This window comes from Lissotriton vulgaris, chromosome 6 (assembly GCF_964263255.1).
Source record: "Lissotriton vulgaris chromosome 6, aLisVul1.2, whole genome shotgun sequence".
Classification (NCBI taxonomy): Eukaryota; Metazoa; Chordata; class Amphibia; order Caudata; family Salamandridae; genus Lissotriton; species Lissotriton vulgaris.
The window spans coordinates 1,282,177,820-1,282,200,505 of NC_141694.1; the positions used below are offsets into that span (position 1 = coordinate 1,282,177,820).

A 22,686-nucleotide genomic window follows, 5' to 3' on the forward strand; every position below is an offset into this window, starting at 1 on the left:
ACTGCGATGCCCAGTAACATTTTCTTATGTCTGGGACTGCGAGCCCTCCCTCGAATATTCCTTCTCGTAACTTACAGAGTGCTACTCTTGAGCTGCCTCCGTCCCACAAGAGGTTACGCAGCTCACTATCTATACCCTCAAGACACAGATTTAGGTATTTCATATGGGGTATTTTGTAAAATATATTTATTTATTTATTTATTTTTGGCACTTATTGAGCGCGAACAAATGCCCGCAGGCGTCTCGGCGCTGTACTGAATTACTCTCCTATATGATCTGTACAGTTTCAGAGGTTAAATAGCCAAGTTTTCAGTTTCTTTCTGAAGGATAATAAATTTGGACTTGACCTTATGTTTTGTGGAAGCATGTTCCACAATCTTGGGGCGGTGACTAAAAAACGTCTATCTCCCCAGTTGACCAGTCTGGTTCGAGGCACAATCAGGTCGTTCTGTCCTGCAGATCGTAGCATTCGGGTAGGAATGTACGGGACGAGATGGTCACATAGGAACTGAGGCGCTTGATGGTGCCGTGCCTTATAGACGATGCATAACGTCTTGAACTTAATTCGGTTCCTAACAGGTAGCCAGTGAAGACTCCTCAAGGATTCAGAAATAGGTTTGAATTTAGGAATGTTGAGGAGAAGTCTGGCTGCTGCATTCTGGATTGTCTGCAGCTTCCTGATTGTTTTCGCTTGGGCATTTGCGAACAGCCCATTGCAATAGTCCAGTGCTGACAGGACCATTGCACTAACCAATGTCTTTCCTACATTGGTAGGGAGAAACGGAAGAATCTTCCTTACCAACCGCAGCTTGTAGAAGGCATTGGATGCTGTCTGGTTTGCGTGAGCCATGAAATTTAGGTTGTCATCGAAGATGACACCCAGGTTTCTCACTTTCGTAGCTGGTTCAGGTACAGCTCCAAAAGATGATGGCCACCAGGTGGGGGACCAGCTTGGACTGAGGTGGCCAAAAATGACCACCTCAGTTTTGTCGGAATTTAATTTCAAGCAGTTTTCGGACATCCATTTTCCGATGGCCAGCATACCTGTCTTGAAATTTTCCGCCACTGTTTCCCCGTCATTTCTGACAGCCAGTATCAGCTGAGTATCATCCGCGTATGAGGTTAGGTTCATCCCATGCGCTTTGATGGTATTTGCGAGGTCCGACACATAGATGTTAAAAAGTGTCGGACTAAGGGATGAACCCTGTGGAACTCCACACGGCAGTGATAATTCAGCAGATTCATACTGGCCCAGTATGACCGCCTGGGATCTTTCTGCTAGAAAAGACGCTATTAGGTCTTTCGCTGTGCCTTGCACGCCCATCCTTTCGACACGGTTGACTAAGATCTTATGGTCAACCGTGTCGAAGGCAGCTGATAAGTCTAAGAGCACCAAAAGTGCAGTGCCCCCTTGGTCTCTAATTAGACGAATATCGTCTGCTGCCTTTATGAGGGCTGTCTCTGTCCCGTGATATTTACGGAACCCGAATTGTGTTTCATCGAGCAGGTGGTATTGCTCGATGAATCCGGCAAGTTGCACGTTCATAGCTTTCTCAATTACCTTCGCGATAAAAGGTAGGTTAGCTATAGGCCTGTAGTTTTTTAATTCTGCTTTGTCCAAGCCAGGTTTCTTCAGGAGTGGTTTGAGTAATGTTTTCTTCAGCTGATTAGGGAAGACTCCTGTGTGGAAAATGAGATTGGTCATTTGTGTGATGGCTGGAATTATAGTATCTATTAATGACCGAAGGGTATTTATAGGACAAGGGTCCAAGGCTGATCCAGATTTAATGGTTTTCACGATATCTTTGATATTGGCCTCTGTTACCTCTGCAAAGCATGAAAGAATATTATTTGGAGGGGAAGTATTTGTTTTCCCAGTTCTTTGATCTTCACCTTGTTTAAATGCTGAGAATATATCATTTACTTTGGTGAAGAAGAATGTTGCTAGAGAATCACAAAACTCTTGTGAACAAGGGGGTTTAGATCTGGGGCACATCCCGCAAGATGTTTAGTTATTTCGAAAAGCTTTTTATGTGAGTTTTTGGCGCTTTCAATTTGCTCTGTATAAAACTTCTTTTTTGTTTCTATTATTAGGAGCTTATATTGAGTTAAGAGTTCCTTGTACACTATCTTATCCTTATTGTCATACTTTTTTCTCCATATTCTTTCTTTGTTTCGGCATTGCTGTTTCAGTTTTTTGAGTTCTTCAGTGTACCAAGGGGCTGACGGGGTATTTCTATTTCTGGATATTCTTTTTTCGGGTACCAGTTTGTTAGCCGCCTGGCCTATCCATGTGTAATATTGTTCGACGGCGGTATCTGGGTCATCAGCCCATTTAGGAGTGGAGTTCAATAGTGCCTCGTTAAAACAAGGAATATTGATATCTTTCCAGACCTTAAACAATTCTCTCTGAGCGGATATAGAGGGTGTTTTAGCCTTGCTCATTTGAATGGTTGCCAAAACCAAATAGTGATCAGACCATGTCATGGGTAAGATGTCAGACACTGATATATTTTCCAAGTTGGTAAAAATACCATCTAAGGTGTGGCCTGCCTTATGGGTAGGTCCTTTCACCAGCTGAGCTAGCCCAAAGACCTCCATTTCAGAGCGCAGTGAAATGGTGTCCTTGTCTTCGCCACATTCCAAATGGAAATTAAAGTCACCTAACAGAGTTGTTGAGTTCTCTGTACCAGAGGTTTCCAGAATGGTGAGTATTTCTGCCAGGAAATCTGCCCTGGTTTCTGGTCTTCTATAAAGTAGTGTACCTTATATATATATACCTTATATATAGAGTAGTCTGGGTAGAGACATCATTTTAAAATTCACTACTCTGCCCATTATTGATATTGGCAACTTCCTCCAGTGATCCAAATCACTCTTTAATTGCTGTATCTGAGTGGGTAGGTTTCCTTCCAGGAAGTCTTCTTCTCTCTCTGAAATGTGTATGCCTAAGCAAGTGAAAGTGTGCTTGACTGTTAATTATATCGTCTCTATCAGTCTCTGAGGGATGGCCCCCTTCAATAGAAAGATCAGGGATTTATTCCAATTGATTGTGTACCTAGAGTAGCTGTCAAAGAGCTGAAATATATGTAATACCCTGTGTAACGATCTATATGGATTAGTCAAATACAGGAGCCCATCATCTGCGTATTGGGATATTCTGTCCTCCCTTTGGACTATTCGCACCCTGGCTGCCAAAGCTTCCAATGCGAGTGCAAAGATCAGTGGTGAGAGTGGGCAGCCTTGTCGTGTGCCCTTCCTGAGTGTGAAGGGATGTGAGACTACTCCTTCAACCCGTACTCTGGCCTGCGGGTCTTGGTACAAAAGGTATACCCACTCACAGAATTTAGGACCTAAGCCCAGTCTATTTAGCTTTTCAAACATGTATTGCGTTCAATACTATCAAACGCCATTTGTGCGTCTAAAGATAAGAGCACTGCATCCTTCCTTTGTCCCGTTTTGCTCCAGTCCATCACCCCATATAATCTCCTTAGATTGAGTCTCGTGCTTCTATGTTAATTATGCTGACGACACTCAACTGATTGTGTCCTTGGATGGCGACCATGCGGACTCCTAAGAAACATTCCATAAGTGTATGTGTGAAATGGTGTCTTGGTTGAGAAACAACGCTCTGCAATGCAACAGTGACAAGACGGAGATCTTGCACTGTGGGGCGGGTAGAGTGCCGTCAGTTTTGCCCTCCGACTTCTGGCCCATTCCTACAGATAAAACTCCGGTTCCTGTGAGCATAGTTCGCAATCTGGGGGTTAGCTTCAATGAGAAGCACAACTTGGAATCACATGTAAATAAAGTCGTCAGACATTGTTACATGCTCATCAGAGGACTACGTAAGGTACTACCACTACTGCCGCCTCAGGTTAGAGGCTTAGTGGTTAGGAGTGTTGTTCTCAGCCGCCTGGATTATTGTAATGCTCTGCTACTGGAGTCTCCGTGTTATTTGATCTCGCGGCTCCAGAGTATCCAGGCGGCAGCAGCAAAACTTGTTATCATGAGAACGCGCAGGTCGTCTACATCACAAGCCTTGGCTGACCTGCACTGGCTTCCAGTGAGACAAAGGATATTGTTCAAGTCCTTGTGTATTGCCTTTAGAGCGCTTCACGGACTTGGACCCAAACCGCTTCAGGCTAGGTTTGGATGGTATGTACCTGCACGTAGTCTGCGTTCTTCAGCAGCTAATCTGGCAACTGTTCCAAGGATTAAGAGATCTACAATGGTGGGACGAGCTTTTGGCGTAGCAGCTGCTCGCTTATGGAATAGCCTTCCCCCCGGAGTTGAGGCAAATACAGGATCTGCTGCTGTTTCGTAAGAAAGTCAAAACCTGGCTTTAACCCCAGAGTTTAACAGCCTGCGAGTTAGTTCCTGCAGCTGCATTTCTACTCTTAGTCTACTGTGTCTCAGCGCCAGGATGCCCGTAGGGTTACAGAGCGCTTTATAAATGTAAAATACAATACAATACAATACAATACAATACAATACAATACAATGAGGCATGAACACTGATTGGTCCAGGTGGACCAACGCTGTGATCACTGTTTTTAGTCTGGTCAGTAGTGCTCTTGTTAGTACCTTGTGGTAATGAAAGCAGGTCCAGTTCCAAGTTGATTGCTTAAGTAGATTTATTAGGTAAGATGGTGATAGGAGAAGCCCCACCAGGAGCAGCCTTCCTGCTGCTCAGCCCATTTTCCAACTCACACTCTCCACCTCCAGGCATCCTCACATTCCATTATATCACCATGCACACCAACATTCCACAGCACATTCACACTGGCTGAGCAGCAGGTATAACACATCTCCTTTTCTTCATGCAAACAACAAAGAAGCTCTAAACAGAATAACATGCAGCACTATTAAAAATAGTGCATGCAACGGACGGCGATAAAACTATTACATGCAACACAGGCATCAGGACAAATGCAAGCAAATAAACTTTGAAGCAAAGTGCTGATGTGAAAGCATGCAGATAACAGATGGAAACATCATGCATGTGTACAACAAATGATAAGGTAATAAAAAGGGATTATACATACATTATCTCCCTTTTTAACCAAACCAAGGAAATGCACACACTACCACACCACTAACACCAACAAAACCCAAATACCAAAAACAAGCTGGCTAGCCAGGCCAACAAGAAAGTGATAAGAAGGATACCAACTACAAGGCGCGGTAGACAACGATGCACACACAAGCAAAAAAAAAACGTAGGAAACATGGAAAATACATTCCACAGCAAACAGACAGCATTGCCCTCCACCCTTACTCGTAGTAAGGTTGCTATGTGTGGAAAGGCGCTCCACACAGAACACGTGAAAGTGCACAAATCAACACCCAATAAAATGTAAGCGAAACAGCAATCACAAGGAAAACACTCACTCTTCAAAATCTGGCCTCATCTCAGCCCTTCACCCAAACCAGAAGTTAAGGTGGTACGTGTGGAAAGGCGCTCCACACGGAACAACTCAACACCCAATGAAATGTAAGGGAAAAAGCAATCACTGGCAAAAACATTCACTTATCGCATATCTGGCTTTAAATCAATCCTTCACCCAAACCTGAAGTAAGGGCGGTAAGTGTGGAATAAAGCTCCACACTAAACATACGAAAAACTCTTCAAGGAAACATTAGTGCTAATACGACAGCAATCAACCCTAAAGCGCAAAAACTGTCCTGTACACCCGACAAACTACAAGTCTCAGGCAACACACCTCTAAATACACGCCACTAAACACAGCAGTAGAATAAAACACTATGACTAAGTATCAGGCACACAACCGCACAAAGCAGTACTGAAATCCTAAACTCCACGAAATTGAGTACTCAAACGTAGTTAAATACTACAACCATTAGATACGAAATCAAAGAGAATACACTAAATCCCATAGCATAACTAACAGAACCCTCAACAAAAAAACCTTAAATCGAGCACAGAATATACAATAAATAAGTGGAAGACACGAATATCTAGAGACCTGAAGGACTAAAAAAAAAAACAATAAGCAATAAACACTCTGTGAAACATGCCTAGGTAAATTAAAGAAACTGGTACTTCACTCCGATAAGCGACTCCTCTCCCAAAGTCCCAAACAGCTGCCAAAAGGTGCAGGTCTTAAAGAGTCAGTCTCTGCGTCACAACATCAGCATGAGTGGAAATGCCACAGAAAGTCTCACAAAGTGCCAAACACTCATCAGGCATCGTGGGCATAACAAATGAGAAAATTATACCAGCAAAGACAGGCATTATGGACAAGCAAATGAGCAGAATTATACAAGCAAATACGAAGAAAAGAAAGAGAAAACAAGCATTGGCATAGCCAATAGGTCTCACCTTTGGGACCTTATCAGTGTTTAGTTATCCAGCATAATACCCTTGGTGCAACAAAATCATGTGTTGCTTGGCTAAACACTTAAGAGGTCCCAAAGGCGAGACCTATTGGCTATGCCAATGCTTGTTCTTAGTGAGTGGCTCGTGCAGGTATGCCACTGTGAGGTAGAGATGCTGCGAGTGGTTTTAGAGGAGCCCCTGTGACTTTGCTCCTCTTCAAAATGTATCTTGGGTCTGGAGTAATACTTCTAGTTCCTATTTCTGTCTTCTCGTACCCAATGCATTCTTAAATGTCCCATGTGCAGCCGGGGTAGACACTCCTATTACCCCTGCCCTCCAGTGACACTTTACTCGTCACAGGTGGTGGTGGTGGTGGTGGTGGCGTGGTGGTGGTGGACGTGGTGGTGGTGGACGTAGTGGTGGTGGACGTAGTGGTGGTGGACATAGTGGTGGTGGACATAGTGGTGGTGGACGTAGTGGTGGTTGACGTGGTGGTGGACGTAGTGGTAGTGGTGGACGTAGTGGTGGTGGTGAATGTAGTGGTGGTGATGGACGTGGTGGTGGTGGACGTGGTGGTGTTGAATTTGGTGATGGTGGACTTGGTGGTGGTGGACGTGGTGGTTGTGGACGTAGTGGTGGTGGACGTAGTAGTGCTGGAGGTGGATGTAGTGGTGGTGGACATAGTGGTGGTGGACGTAGTGGTGGTGGATGTAGTAGTGGTGGATGTAGTGGTGGTGGACATAGTGGTGGTGGTGGACATAGTGGTGGTGGTGGATGTGGGGGTGGTGGTGGACATGGTGGTGACCATGGTGGTGGACATGGTGGTGGAGGTGGACATGGTTGTGGTGGTGGTGGTGAACATGGTAGATGTGGTGGTGGTGGACGTGGTGTTGGACGTGGTGGTGGTGGACATGGTAGACGTGGTGGTGGTGGACCTGGTGGTGGTGGACGTGGAGTTGGACGTGGTGGTGTTGGTAGACATGGTAGATGTGGTGGACGTGGTGGTGGAGGAGGTGGTGGCGGACATAGTGGTGGTGGTGGACGTGATGGTGGTGGACATGGTGTGGTGGTGGACGTGGTGGTGGATGTGGTGGGGGTGGTGGACATGGTGGTGGATGTGGTGGTCATGGTGGTGGATGTGGTGGTGGTGGACGTGGTGTTGGACGTGGTGGTGGTGGATGTAGTGGTGGTGTATGTGGTGTTGGACGTGGTGGTGGACGATGTGGTGGTGGACGTGGTGGTTGTGGACGTTGTGGTGGTGGTGGACGTGGTGGTGGTGGACTTGGTGGTGGTGGACTTGGTGGTGGCGGACTTGGTGGTGGTGGACTTGGTGGTGGACTTGGTAGTGGTGGACTTAGTGGGGTGGTCTTGGTGGACGTGGTGGTGATGGACATAGTGGTGGTGGACGTAGTGGTGGTGGACGTGGTGGTGGTGTATGTGGTGTTGGTGGTGAACGTGGTGGTGGTGGATGCGATGGCGGATGTGATGGTGGTGGACGTGGTGGTGGACATGGTGGTGGTGGACGTGTTGGTGGTGGACTTGGTGATGGTGGACTTGGTGGTGGTGTGGATGTGATGGTGATGGACTTGGTGGTGATGGACGTAGTGGTGGTGGGCGTAGTGGAGGTGGGACGTAGTGGTGGTGGACGTAGAGGTGGTGGTGGACGTGCTGGTGGTGGACATGGACGTGGTGGTGGTAGAGGTGGTGGTGGACGTTTTAGACGAGGTGGTGGACGTGGTGGTGGAGGTGGTGATGGTGGAGGTGGTGGACATGGGGGAGGACGTGGTGGTGGATGTGGTGGGGGACGTGGTGGTGGAAGTGGTGGTGGTGGACGTGGTGGGGGTGGATGTAGTGGTGGTGTATATTGTGTTGGTGGACGTGGTGGTGGTGGTGGACGTAGGTGGTGGACGTGGTGGTGGTGGTGGACGTGGTGGTGGTGGACATGGTGGTGTTTGTGGTGTTGGTGGACATGGTGGTGGTGGACGTGGGTGTGGTGGTGGATGTGGGGGTGGTGGACTTGGTGGGGTGGTAGACGTGGTGGTGAAGGTGGTGGCGGTGGACATGGTGGTGGACATGGTGGTGGTGGTGGACGTGGTGACGGTGGTGGATGTGGTGGTGGTCGACCAAGTGGTGGTCGACCAGGTGGTGGTGAGCATAGTGGTGGTGGACGTAGTGGTGGTGGTGTACGTGGTGGTTGACGTGGTGGTGGGCGTGGTGGTGGTGGACGTGGTGGTGGTGGACGTGGTAGACGTGGTGGTGGTGGACGTGGAGGCATTGGTGGATGTGGGGGTGGTGGACGTGGTGTTGGTGGACTTGGTGGTGTGGACTTGGTGGTGGTGGATGTAGTGGTGGTGGACGTAGTGGTGGTGGACATAGTGGTGGTGGACATAGTGGTGGTGGACATAGTGGTGGTGGACATAGTGGTGGTGGACATAGTGGTGGCGGACATGGTGGTGGTGGACGTAGTGGTGGTGTTGGACGTAGTGGTGGTGTTGGACGTAGTGGTGGTGGTGGACGTAGTGGTGGTGGACATGGTGGTGGTGGACATGGTGGTTGTGGTGGTGGACGTGGTAGTGGTGGACATGGTGGTGGATGTGGTAGACATTGTGGTGTTGGACGTGGTAGATGTGGTGGTGGACGTGGTGGTGGTCGACGTGGTGGACTTAGAGGTGGAGGTGGTGGTGGACATGGGGGTGGTGGTGGACGTGGGGGCAGTGGTAGACATGGTGGTGGACGTGGTAGACATGGTGTTGGACGTGGTAGATGTGGTGGTGGTGGATGTGGTGGTGGTCGACGTGGTGGTGGTCAACATGGTGGACTTAGAGGTGGAGGTGGTGGTGGACGTGGGGGCAGTGGTAGACATGGTGGTGGAAGTGGTGGTGGTGGTGGTGGTGGACATGGTGGTGGTGGACGTGGTGATGGTGGACTTGGTGGTGGTGGACGAGGTGGTGGTGTGGACTTGGTGGTGGGTGTGGACTTGGTGGTGGGTGTGGACTTGGTGGTGGAGGTGGTGGTGGACGTGGTGGTGGTGGACTTGGTGGTGGACGTGGTGATGGTGGACATGGTAGATGTGGTGGTGGACGTGGTGGGGGTCATGTGGGTGGTGGTGGTTGTGGTGGGCGTGGTGGTGGTGGACGTGGTGGTGGTGAACGTGGTGGTGGTGGACATAGTGGTGGTGGACGTAGTGGTGGTGGACGTAGTGGCGGTGGACGTAGTGGCGGTGGACGTAGTGGTGGTGTTGGACGTAGTGGTGGTGATGGACGTGGTGGTGGTGGACGAGGTGGTGGTGGACGTGGTAGTGGTGGACGTGGTAGTGGTGGACATGGTGGTGGACATGGTAGACATGGTGGTGTTGGACGTGGTGGTTGACGTGGTAGACGTGGTTGTGGTGGTGGACATGGTGGATGTGGTGGTGGTCTACGTGCTGGACTTAGGGGCACTGGTAGACGTGGTGGTGGAAGTGGTGGTGGTGGACGTGGCCGTGGTGGTGTGGACTTGGTGGTGGTGTGGACTTGGTGGTGGTGTGGACTTGGTGGTGGGTGTGGACTGGTTGAGGTGGCGGTGGACGTGGGGGTGGTGGTGGACGTGGGGGCAGTGGTAGACGTGGTGGTGGAAGTGGTGGTGATGGACGTGGACATGGTGGTGGTGGACGTGGTGGTGGACGTGATGATGGTGGACGTGGTAGATGTGGTGGTGGTCATGGTGGTGGTTGTGGTGGACGTAGTGGTGGTGGACGTAGTGGTGATGTTGGACATGGTGGTGGTGGACGTAGTGGTGGTGGTGGACGTGGTAGATGTGGTGGTGGTGGATGTGGTGGACGTAGTAGTGAAGATGTTGGTGGACGTGGTGGTGGACTTGGACGTGGTGGTGGTGGACGTGGTGGTGGTCCTGGTGGTGGTGGACGTGGTGGTGGTGGACGTGGTGGTGGTGGACGTGGTGTTGGACGTGGTGGACGTGGTGGTGGTGGTGGACGTGGTGGTGGTGTGGAATTGATGGTATTGTGGACTTGGTGGTGGACATGGTGGTGTGGTGGACTGAGAATGCAGAATGCTAATTCGAACACTGCGAGAGGAAGTACTGGGAATGCTGATAATTCATTGCCAGAGTTCACTCATTTAAGAGATGAGAGAAATACTTTAACCACGTATACGATAATCAACTGAACACTGTTCAGTGCTTAAGGTTACACAAATAACAGCTGAAACAAATGTATACATATCCGTTACCGTAGTACAATAAATATATTGGACTTCACTAAAGTCAAGGATAAGAAAAGGACGGCATTTAATCCGCCTTTATGCATTTTACTGACGAAAACATGAATCGTGTCACGAATATCTGAAAAGGGCCTACTGACATCTCCAATGAATGTGAGAACAAGCACGCGAAAAGAAAAAAACAAAGACGCAAGCACAGTGGAGGACAAGGGGGCAATGCAGGGGACAGGATTACAAACACCACGGGAGAGTGGACCAATAGGAGAGTGGCAGGGAATGCGTGGGGGAAGGGGAGCAACATAGTGGGTGGAGGGAAGGGAAGCAAACTAACAGGGAGAGAGTAACATGGAGCAAGCTGGCGGCTGGGCGCGTGCACGCACACGTGACCGCAAGGGCTAGGCCAGCAGAAACCTGGGGAAACACTTTTAAAAGCCCACTACAAAATGTCTCGCAGACCAGCGCATGCGCTGACTCAGCAGGACCTAAAAACGGAAAGTCCTGCACAAGACCAGAAGTTGAAGTTGATGAGATGGTCAAGGAAATAGTAGATTTGCTGATTATCTGCTCCCCAAAAAATACTGAAGAGAAGGTCAGAACATCTGGCAGTCTGGTTCAGGAAACTGCATCTGCCTCGATTACCAATGTACAAGATGGAGGCACCTAAATTGATGTAGAGCTGGGTGGCTCGCGGCACGTCCGGGCAGCTCAGCGTGGAGGCTGCAGGACGCTGCGCGAGTCGAAGGGAGGGCTCGCGCAATCCACAAAGAATCCGGAGAGACCGTTGAAGGTAAGTGACAGTTGCCAGTTGTAGAATTTCCAACTCATAAGACACAGCGAACGAGGGAGAACAGAAAAGTTGCAATAAACACCATATAGCGTGCAGAGAAAAAACAAGGACTCTGAAGAGAAAAAAAAATGGGCGCAGCAGAAGAAAGCTCAGTCAGGGTTTGTCACACGTTCACTCAAGAAACACAAACCACTGCACCGCTTTACACTCTTCCTCCTAGTTGCAGCTGTCACATAGCTCTTCTCCACAATCCTCCGCCTTGTTGAGATCCATAAAAGTGAAGACGGAAACTCCCTTTAACAGTTGCAGTTTTAGAACAAAGACTCTGGGAACTCTTCTTACGCAACGCTGTTCATGTGACAGTGTCTGGGGTTCCTCTTGCCAGTTGTACTTCTGAATCCTGCAGCAGGTGGCAAAACTCACACCAGAGCTTTGAACACAGGCAACACGCTGGTGAGAACGCAGTGGCACAAATCCAAACGCAGCTAGAGACATGACTTAACTTGTGACAGGGACACGCGTGGGTTCGAATCCCATCCTCGTCGCTAAAATATGTGGTAATGAAAGCGGGTTCTGTTCCAAGTTTATTGCTTAAGTAGATTTATTAGGTAAGATGGTGAAAATAGAAGCCCCACCAGGAGCAGCCTTCCTGCTGCTCAATCCATTCTCCAACTCACACTCTCCACCTCCAGGCATCCTCACATTCCATTACATCACTATGCACACCAACATTCCACAGTACATTCACACTGGCTGAGCAGCAGGTATAACATACATTCGCCTAAATATTCAATAGTGAAATTGTTCAGTAGGACCCACAGTCCGTAGGGGGTTTACCTTTCTTTGGTATAACTAGTATTGTGAGTGCTCACACATATGCTGGTAACTCCCCTTTTTCCTGGACTCCTGATACATGTTCAATAGGTGGGGTGCAATCTTATTTGCTACACTTTTGGACAGCTCCACAAGCAAACTATTAGGACCTGCTACCTTCCCTAATTGTAAGTCGGTAAGGGCGCTCGTTCTTTCTTCTATAGTAAAATCTTGATCTAACATGTCTCTCTCTTCTTTGGAGAGTGATGGGAGGTTGATCTCTCTCAGTAATTCTGCACAAACCTCTACTGTGCGCACCGAGGAAGGTGTATATAATGTTTTGTAGTATTGTGCAAATGCCTCCGCTATATCCTCCCCAGAGCTGTGAACTCCTCTCTCTGAGGTATGGTTTTTAAGGACCCAGTACCTCTCCTTGTCTCTTCTTTCTAGCCAGGCAATCATTTTATCTGCTTTATCACCAATATCATACAGTTTCCTCTGGGTTGATAAGATATGCGTGCTTGCCCTTTGTTCTCTCAAATTTCTAAGTTCTTGCTGTTTGAGCTTAAGCCTGTGTTTTGTAGGTATGTCCAAGTCTCTCTCCTCCCAAGTTGCTTTCTCAAGTTGGCTTATCTCGCTTTCAAGCTCTTCCAGCTCTTTGGTTTGCTCTTTCTTTTGGATGCCAATTTATACCTGGATATATCCCCTAATCACAGCTTTATACGCCTCCCAGAGGGTGGAGGCCGCATATACTGATCCCTCGTTTTCTTGGATTTACAGTGTTGTGCATACCTGTATTTTCTCCACGAATTGTTTACTTTTAAGGTGCCATGAGTATACTCAGAGGTAAGACGCTACTTCTTCCGAACCCTCGCACCTGCACCTCCACCAGAGATTGCCCTGAAATACAATGTGCCTTATGTGATGCTCCCTTGAATTGGCCCACCTGCATTTTGTGTCTAAACAGGTAATCTATCCAGGAATTACTTTTGTGCACTGCAGAGGTATATGTATATTGTCGACTTGTTGGGTTATGTGTCCTCCACAGGTCTATCATCCCCATTGCTGTTATGAGTCCTTCTAGGTTCTCTCTACTCCTTGTCCCGGCTGCCCCATATAATCTGTCTTACCACGGGTCCATAACTGAACTCATATCTCCTCCTAAAATAAGCGTACCCGAGAGCATTTTGAGTACTATGGGCCAGATGTAGGTAATGAAGATTTACCGATTCTAAAATGCCGAATTTTACTGATTCAGTATTTTAGAATCGGTCGATGGGATGTAGGTATTTATTCTGTAAGTATTACCGAATCGGTAAGATTCAGTAATTACCCATTCGGTAATTTACCTATTCGGTAATTCCTATTCATTCCTATGGGCCTGGAGGCCCATGAATGTGAATTACCGAATCGGTAAATACCGATTCGGTAAAAAGGGGAACACATTAAAGAGTGGCAGGGTGTCACTTTGACAACCTGTTGCACCCCATAATCGTGCTTGTGTGCACATGTGGCACACATACATGCCCTAAGGGCATGTATGTCTGCCACATGGCATAGTTGAAAATGCACAGATTAGCATTTTCAAAGGCATTCGGTATTTACCACCACCTTATAGTTGGTGGTAAATAACGAATCCTTAAAGCACATACGCACTCTTAAATGTGCTTCCTCCATGCCATTTACCGATTCGGTAAATACCGAATCAGTAAATAATGATTTGGTAAATACCGAAACGGTAAATAATGATTCGGTAAATACAGAATCGATAAATACCGATTCAGTGTTTACTGAATCATCACCTACATAGCAAATGGCTCAATACCGGTCGGTAAGCCTGAAATTTACCGAATTTCGGGTCTACCGACCGGTAATGAGCCACCTACATCAGGCCCTATGTCTCCAAGTACTGGGAGAGTGTCTTTGTGTAATTTCGAGGGTATGTAAACGGAGCATAGATTTATTATTTTACACTCCCAAGTACCAGTTAATGCAACATGTTATCGCTCCAACACCTACCCAGAATGAATGGCACAGATGTATTGAAGAGTATCCCGGGACCCTATTGTATATCCTGCGTGTGCTTGGAGTTTATATCCCCACTGATGTAGCACTCTACATGTCTGCCCTTCAAATGCGTCTTCTGAAGTAAGACTATGTCAGGGGTGTGCCGTAGCAGGTATATTATAACTAGTGTTTGTTTTATCTTACTGCCAAGTCCATTGACATTCCATATCAAACTTTTAAATGCCATTTTATGGTGAGTTTCTCGGTTTTATGTGCCTGACCATTTGTCACATATGTTTTGTAGGCCCACCTGTCTAACAGGCAGTACTTCCATGTGCGAGGTAATGTTAGACTGTTGGCATCACCACAGCCTGTATTGTTCTATGTCCGTGTGGGTCTCTGTTGATGGTGTCTGAACTTGAACAGAAATACAAAACCATAACTTCGCCCAACGTGGCTATATACTTTTCCCAACCTATATCCCCCCCCCCCCCCCCCCCCACCCTGCTGGACAGGTCAAGAGCCACTGCCCCCCCTTACTTGCAGAGAGCCTGTCGCCCCTTACTAAACTGCATCTTGCTGGGGTAATCTAGAGCCCCGAGCTAGTCCGCTAAATACAATAGTAAATGTTTCCCTTCGTATACGGCTATCTCACCCAGTTGCGCCAGGTCGTGTTCCTTGGTTTTACTACCCCCGTCCAAGGATCCACTGCCCTACCCCCCCCCCCATAACCTTCTCACCAGTTTCATACATGCCAAGTGAACCCATCCCACTTGCCCATATATGCGTTCAGCTCAGTCTCTTTGTCAGGGTGTCCTCATTCCCCTTCCGATCTGTCCGTTCCATTTCTTTCAGTTCTGTCACCTTCATCCAAGCCTGCGGGCTTCTGCTGTTCTATAGCCTTGGGAGAATTGTGTTTTACGACTCTCCACCCCTCCGTCCACTCCCAGGCCTCTTCTGGTGTGGAAAAAAGCCAGGATTGCTCTTCCATCATTATTTTCAACCATGTCGTGTATAGCATCATGTACTTAATGTCCTTTTTTAGTAATTTCTGCTTGACTGCATCAACATTACACTGCAGCTTTTGGACCTGCAGAGCAAAGTCAGGGATGAAGCGTATTGTCGCATTTTCGTACAAGCGGTCTCCATGAACATGTGCTCTTTGCATGATTGCATCCCAGTCTCTATAGTTCAGGAGCCTTGCCATTATTGTTCGAGGAGTTTCTCCTTGTCTCGGTTTTGGTATTAAGGCTCTGTGCGCGTGTTCAACCGTAAAATTATTTGATAGACATTTGAGGCATAGGTGATTTAGAATGAGATCTTCCAGAACGAGGTCTAAGCTTTGGCTCTCCATTCCCTCTGGCACGCCCACTACCCTTATGTTGTTGCGTCTTGGCACTCTTCCTGATCTTCAAGGTTAGCCGCATGACGCTCTGTTGCTGCTTTGGATGCTGAACTTGTTCCTCCAATTTTTGTGTATTGGTTTGCAGCTGTGCTATATTTCCCTCCGCTGTTGTCACTTTGTGATTTTCCAAAAATCTATTCTCAGTAGATTCACTTTTATTAACTGTCATCAGTAGAGAATACAGTCTTTATTTTGGGGTTTGCTGAGTAGGCTGCCGAACATTAAATCAGGTCCGGTACCTCTCACTGGCGCGCAGGTGTTTCATCCACGAGCTTGTCAGCTCAATGACTCACAGGAGTACTTTACATGGACAACAGGATGTGGGAGCACACCGCTGACCTCTCTTGTAGCTCGCTCCGATGTTTTAGAGTATTTCGCCAAGGTTGGCACAGATAGTGCTGATCTCTAGACACGTGTTTCTGGTTTATTAACCATCATCAGTAGACAATACAGTCTTTATTTTGGGGGTGGTAGTGTGACCTGAGAGAAACTTGGCAGCATTTCCAGCAACCCCAGATGATTTTTCTTTGTTCTTTAATACGGCTGCTCTCTACTGAAGACGGGCTCAACCCAGAAACACCTGTCTAGAGATATACAGCAATTTCTTCACCAACTTTGGTGAAAAACTCCAGCTAATTTTGAAGTAAGTTTGAACTGTGTACTGCATTTACCAGGATGCAGAGGGGCGAACTGTGCTCGGACTGTGAGGCAGTGTGCTCCCAATCCCCATTCTGTTTCAAAGGCTCCCTTGAACTAGCAAGCTGACAAGCTTTGGAGATGTACCTGTGTACCTGTGAGTGGTACTGTGACCTGAGAGACACTTGGCAGCATTTCCAGCAACCCCAGATGATTTTTCTTTGCTCTCTAATACTGCTGCTCTCTTCTGACTACGGGCTCAACCTAGAAACACCTGTCTAGAGATATACAGCAATGTCTACACCAACTTTGGTGAAAAACTCCAGCTAATTTTGAAGTAAGTTTGAACTGTGTACTGCATTTACCAGGATGCAAAGGGGCTAACTGTGCTGGGACTGTGAGGCAGTGTGCTCCCAACCCCCAATCTCCTTAGGCCAGGTTCCCTGTTTTACACAAATGACTCAGTTGGGTGTCCTTGGATCACAGTAATGATTCAGTGGGGGGATCCCCGTATTCTAGTAATGATAAATTCTTGGTTTACAGCAGTCAAAAGGTTAAGATCGACTGCCTTAAGCAGTCCAACAACATTATGAAGTTGTAATGTGTTCACATTTTCTTTCTTTTTTTACCATTGAATACGCAGAGACATTTTGATCTTCTGGGTCAGTTTCACCTCTTGCACTGTAGCCTAACGGACGTTGTTGTGACTTTTTCTTAACTGAACTATTTAACTTGTTACATCTCCATAATTTTACAGATTTTGCAGCAGTGAGTTTGCTTGACAGCCCTGCAGATGTTCACCCATTTCAAGGACTGACTTCGACGCCACTCTCTACTTCAGTGCATCAGCCTACAATTCGACCAGCACCCCCTCCACCACCACCACCACCCCCGCTGCCACCTCCTCCGCCACCAACAAGTACAGATGTCAGCAATTCAGTCATTAGCCTTATAAAACAACGCCGTGCTGCTAATAACAATCCCCCCACAACCAATGACCCGGGGAAGGATAGTGCTGAAAATATGCCTAGCATGATGGATGTTCTCAAAGATTTGAATAAGATTCGACTGCGTGCTGTGGAAAGGTTAGTTTTGCTTATGCTTGGTAATATTGATGTGTGTAATTCGTATATTTTTATAACACAGATGGAATGCAGTTTCTACATTTTCTTGGTAAGCATCAGCAAACAATGTTGGAGCCCAAACTGCAAAAGAAAACTCAGGAGAAATCATTGGTTGAGGTTCCAGTGGAAGATAATGGGTCATTATGCCCTCTGTTATTGTGCCAAAAGACAATTCAGTTTGTAGTGTGTGTTGTACTCGTTGCCTGTATTAATACTATATAAGAGCATCTCGAAGTCTGCATTCTCTTGTTACCAACACAGCCCAGGATTTTGCCTCTGCCTGTTTCTTCTTGCATGGCACCCTTAGAAAATAAACTATAGAAATGCATTTTTGTATTAACACCGCTTTTCTTGATTATAAACATTAAAGGCAGCATGAAGGTGGAGATTGCAGGGGTAATACTCGGATGTGTGTTCTAGACAAAACATTTACTTCAACATTGCTATTGATATAAATAAAAAATATATATACACATAAAGTAGTAGAAAAGAATTGTGGCTAATGTGTATCTACGCAAAATGTAGAAGTAAAGAATAGCCTCTTCTAATAAGTATGTGTTGTAAAAATGAAAAACTGTAGAAGTAGAAAAGTTAATATTTATGTGTGAATTTTACAAAGGCTCATATTAACCCTAACTACTTCCTTACCACTAAACATTTTCATCTTAGACCATGTTATCTCTGCCATTTTGGGTATATAACCACTTACTCCCCATACCCACTCCTGTGCCACTCTAGTACCTCTCTCTCTCTTTCTTTTTACACAATCACATAGACTTTCCAGTACTCTAGCCCAACCATGGCCCTACACCTAACATATATTTATCCCCAGCACTAACTCTTAACTCATTCAACCATAACCCTTACTTGAACTCTAGCCTTATCACCTTCCCTTACACCATCCTTAACTCTTAACCCAATTCTAACTCTTAACGATATCTGTTGGACTTGGCCCTTTTTGCAGGGTCATCCCTTAACTTTTTGCCTTCCTCCTAGCCTTTTTTCTGACATGGTGTTGGTGGTTCTAGGACTTTGAGCACTTTTGCACTGCTGTCCAGTGTAAAGTGAGTGTACTCTCTGTGGTAAACATGGTAAGATTACTCTACACCTGTTTGACATATTTAATTTACCTGTCAGTCCCTTGTAAAGTGGTATCTCAGATACCCGGGCGGTAAATGAAACACAACTGGTGGGCTTGCAGCACTGATTGCACCACCCATCAAATTAGCCTTTCAAACCTGTCTCAGGCATCTGCCATTGCTAGGCCTGTGCGCGCAGTGTTACTGCCACTGTGATGTGGCACCTAAAGTGTGTTCCACGCCTGTGAACCCTTTTTACTGCATGTCAATCACCCCTAAGGTGGGCCCTAACTAGCCCTATGGGCAGGGTGCATTGTAGGTGAAAGGTAGGACATGCACCATAAGTGTGTGACATGTCCTGGTAGTGACAGCTATTTTGGTTTCTCACTGCTGTGATGCTGCCCTCTCATAGGAATGCATTGGAGATACAGTGGTAGTTCCTGATATGGGAGGAGCAGCGTGGTCAAGTTTGGTATGTTTGGAATAGTAATGATAAATGCTGCGCAATGGTGTGTGCAGATTTATTATCACTATTTTAGAAATGCCACTTTTAGAAGTTGGCATTTCTGTGTGCTATGTGTCTGCCTGCCTGATGGAGATTGCATGTTTGGCTCTGGAGTGACAAGCGCTAGGCTGAATAGGAGATCTGCATTTGGAGTAGTGGGAGGAGTAGTCCCCTGACCCTGAATAGGTCTGTTCCTGCCTGGGTGAATGCTGGATCTGCCCCCCTGTGGTGTGTCTGATGACCGAGCCCCCCCTGACAAAGGGGAATAGGAACCCTGTAAACAAAGTGCTCCAATACTCTCCAGAACCAGTTGAGGCTGGTTCACCCAAGCCCTGTGCCACCGGCAGAACAATGGATGTTCTACACTGCCAGCCTTTCACTCATATCTGATAACTTGGGCTGCCTCTTGAGTCACTACTTGCATGCATTGTGTTACATGGTGGGCAAGATCTTGCTCATAGTCCCTAAAGACATCTGGTCCAATTTAGGACAAATAATACAAGATGGTCAAGACGCTGCAAAGTAGGTCCTCAGGTCTGGGGTGGATACTACAGACTCTTGGAATAGGGCAGTTGGTACCAGCATGTTGCTTTGGTGCCACACATGCATAAGATCCACGAGCTCAGTACTCATCTATTCGGAGACAAAGCAGACTCTGTCCTGGAACACTTTAAAGAAACAGCATGGCTACAGCACGCTTCCTTGGGCTTTCAGCTTTTGTGCTGCAGTATTCACAACAGTACCTCTCTTTTCGAGATTTGGAAGGGGCATACAGCAAAGACCACTCCAAGTTCTGCCTCCACAATCCTTTTGGGGTGGAGGTCAGGGATCGGCTGAGAGTACACCCCCAAACCCGCTGCAAAACTCCTGTTTGCACTACGCAATACATTGTCGTCCTTTTGGAGGTAGGATAAGTTATTACCTGTACGGGTGGCAAACCATTACATCAGACAGATTGGTGCTTCAAATTGCTCTACCTTACTTGTGCACCCTTCTAAATTTGTCACTTCTCCAGTATTAGGGGTGTCTTTCATAGATTCACATGCTTGAATATTCCCCGTCGTCGAAGTGGGAGTTCCACAGTACATAAATAGCTGTAATATATATGCATGTATACATGAGAAATATCATAAATAAAATATACATACATATAATGCAATAGAAATGTAAACTTGAAAAATGTACCATAGAACAGAATAGGCCCATTGAAAAGCCCAAGGGAGAATTCACTTTAGTAACATATTAGAGTCATTATGTGTTGGTCCACATTCCAGCCAATCAGGCTGTAGCCTCCTCTAGAACCTTCTCCTCAGAAGCCCAAGTCCTCAGATTTTCTAACGCACGTCGTGTGAAGGGAGTCTCCCTGAGCTCTGCTCAGTTCTTTCCAGTTTCTAGCTGTTTTTCTCTTCAGAAATGTCTTCTATTAAGAAAACCTTGTTCAAGGCTTGTCCATCCTGTGGTAAATTGCGCCTTTTTCATGAGGACCCTCACAGTAAGTGTATTTACTGTCTTTACCCGGATCATATTGCCTCTACCTGCATGTTCTGCCGCACTTTTCCCCCTAAAACATTGAGGGATAGAGAGGCCCGTCTCCTTCTGTGGCTACAGAAGTTGAAAACATCTGAGAATATGGTTTCTGATGCTGAGAGTATGTCATCTGGATTTTCAAAATCCTCTCAGAAGCGTGGGTCTGAGACTGAAGTACCCTCTCCTTTTCTTAAAAAGAGTAAAATGTTGGGTTCTTTCAAGGATGTCTCCCCACAAGACTTGCTTCAGGGCGCGCCTACGGGACCTGGTTCTCTGGCGTCTAGACCCAAGACTATGCCCTCCTCTTCAAAAACGGGCACTGGCTCGTCGACGGGTTCGCCGACGCGTCCGTCGACGTCTTCAGCGACTACAAAGTCAGTTTTGGCGGTTTCAACATCGACGACCACTTCTTCCCTGTCAACCAGCTCTGCTATGACGACGACCATCTCGTCGACGAGCAGCCAAGAGGTGAGACCCATCTCGTCTATTATTAGGATCTCGTCGACGATCAAACCGTCGACTAAGAAATCATCACCGAAGCGCCTTCCGTCGACGGTTCCTCCGTCGACGAAGAACAAGCCATCGTCGTCGACGCCTGCTCCGACGACCGGATCTTCCTCGTCGACGACTGCCTCGTCGACGGTAACATCTTCGTCGACGGTGAACACCCCGTCGACGACTGGTCCGTCGACGAATACTTTCTCATTGTCGAAAGCTTTTTCGTCAACGGCGAAGAATGCAACCTCGTCGACGACCAAAAAATCTTCGTCGACCAAGAGTAAGCTGCTAATTCATACGCCTGTTTCTGCGGCGACGACACAAGAACAACCGGGTGGTGCTAAGACTTTGGAAATCTCGTCGATCGGCTCGTTGACGACGCACCAACCCCTACAGACTACTGCCACCTTCAAAGTGGTTACTGCCTCGTCTCTCAAGACTGTACCACTCATTCAGTTAAGTCCAGTAAGGAGTGGATCTCAGCCTCCGGAGAAATTGTTTCAGTCTGGAGAAGAGGAATCCGGAAATGATTCTGAAATGGATCAAACTTATGAGCCAGCATCCAGTCCTTCTGAATTACACATTAAGTGTCAAGAGTACAGTGAAGAGGATGAGGCTGTGGATAATAACGTTGAAGATGGGAATGTACTTTTTCCAATCGATAGGGCGCAACCAACTACTTATGAACAGGTTACGCAAATTCCTCTGTCATTGGTGCAAAACCTGCAACATATGCTGGACGACTACAATCGTAGGTTTCCACCGCCGTTGCCTCCTTCTCCGGCACCTCAATTGCACCGGTCTCAGTCTCCAGAGCCACGACCTCAGTCTCCAGCTCCTCGACCTCCGTTTCCAGGACCACGACCTCAGTCTCCAGCATCTCGGCCTCAAGCTCCGGCGCCTGTCGCGCCTACGTCTCCTTCGGGTGCTTGCCCTGATACTGATAATGAGAATCAAACTCCTCATAACACTGGGGATAACGACACTGATGATGACATGCAGGATTGGGACAATTATAGGGCACAGACACCTTCTACTCCACCAGCATCACCAAGAGCTTCGCCGCCAGTGGATATCGAGAGTTTCCATAACCTTATGGTTCGTGCTGCGAAAAGGTTCCACTTAACAATCGAGACGCAACAAACTGAATGCTTTTTGTATGATTTTAAGGACTTACCTCAACGGCAAACGCATACCATTCCTATCATAGACCACATATGGGAAGAAGGGCTAAAGTTGATGGAACGTCCTAATTCCATACCAGCCGTTCTGCCGAGATTGGACAAAAAATATAAAGCGCCACCTACTTCTCCGGCCTGTTTGATTTCACAACCTAAGGCAGATTCTGTTATCACTCAGGCGGCACAAAAAAGATCTCGAAATCCGGCCATACCTCTGACATCTCCGCCTGATCAGGATGGCCGTAAATTAGACTCAATTGGCAAAAAATGTACCACTATGGTAGCGACAACTGTGAGAGCATCCAACGCCTTAGCTATTCTAGGTCGCTACGACCGTCAAATGTGGTCTGAGATCGCTGGTCTGATCACTCAAATGCCCGACTCCATCCGGGATGAAGCGCAGGCCATCATTCTCGAAGGAGAAAAGATTTCAGCAGAAATAATCGACTGTGCCGTCGATATATCCTCCACTGGTTTCCGGCAACTAGCGGGTGCTGCAGTCTTGCGCCGTCAAGGCTGGCTAAAATCAACCACTTTCCGTCCAGAGGTCAAGTCTAGAGTTTT

The 22,686-nt window shown here is 47.2% G+C and overlaps 1 protein-coding gene across 1 annotated transcript in view; it reads left to right on the forward strand.

Moving 5' to 3' along the window:
* MTFR2 (mitochondrial fission regulator 2) overlaps positions 1-22,686 on the forward strand; it is a 147,736-nt gene that overhangs the window by 87,544 nt on the left and 37,506 nt on the right. Inside the window, exon 6 of the mRNA XM_086927415.1 lies at positions 16,966-17,293. Within this exon, the coding sequence (XP_086783541.1) occupies positions 16,966-17,293 (328 nt within the window). The remainder of the gene's footprint in view (positions 1-16,965; positions 17,294-22,686) is intronic.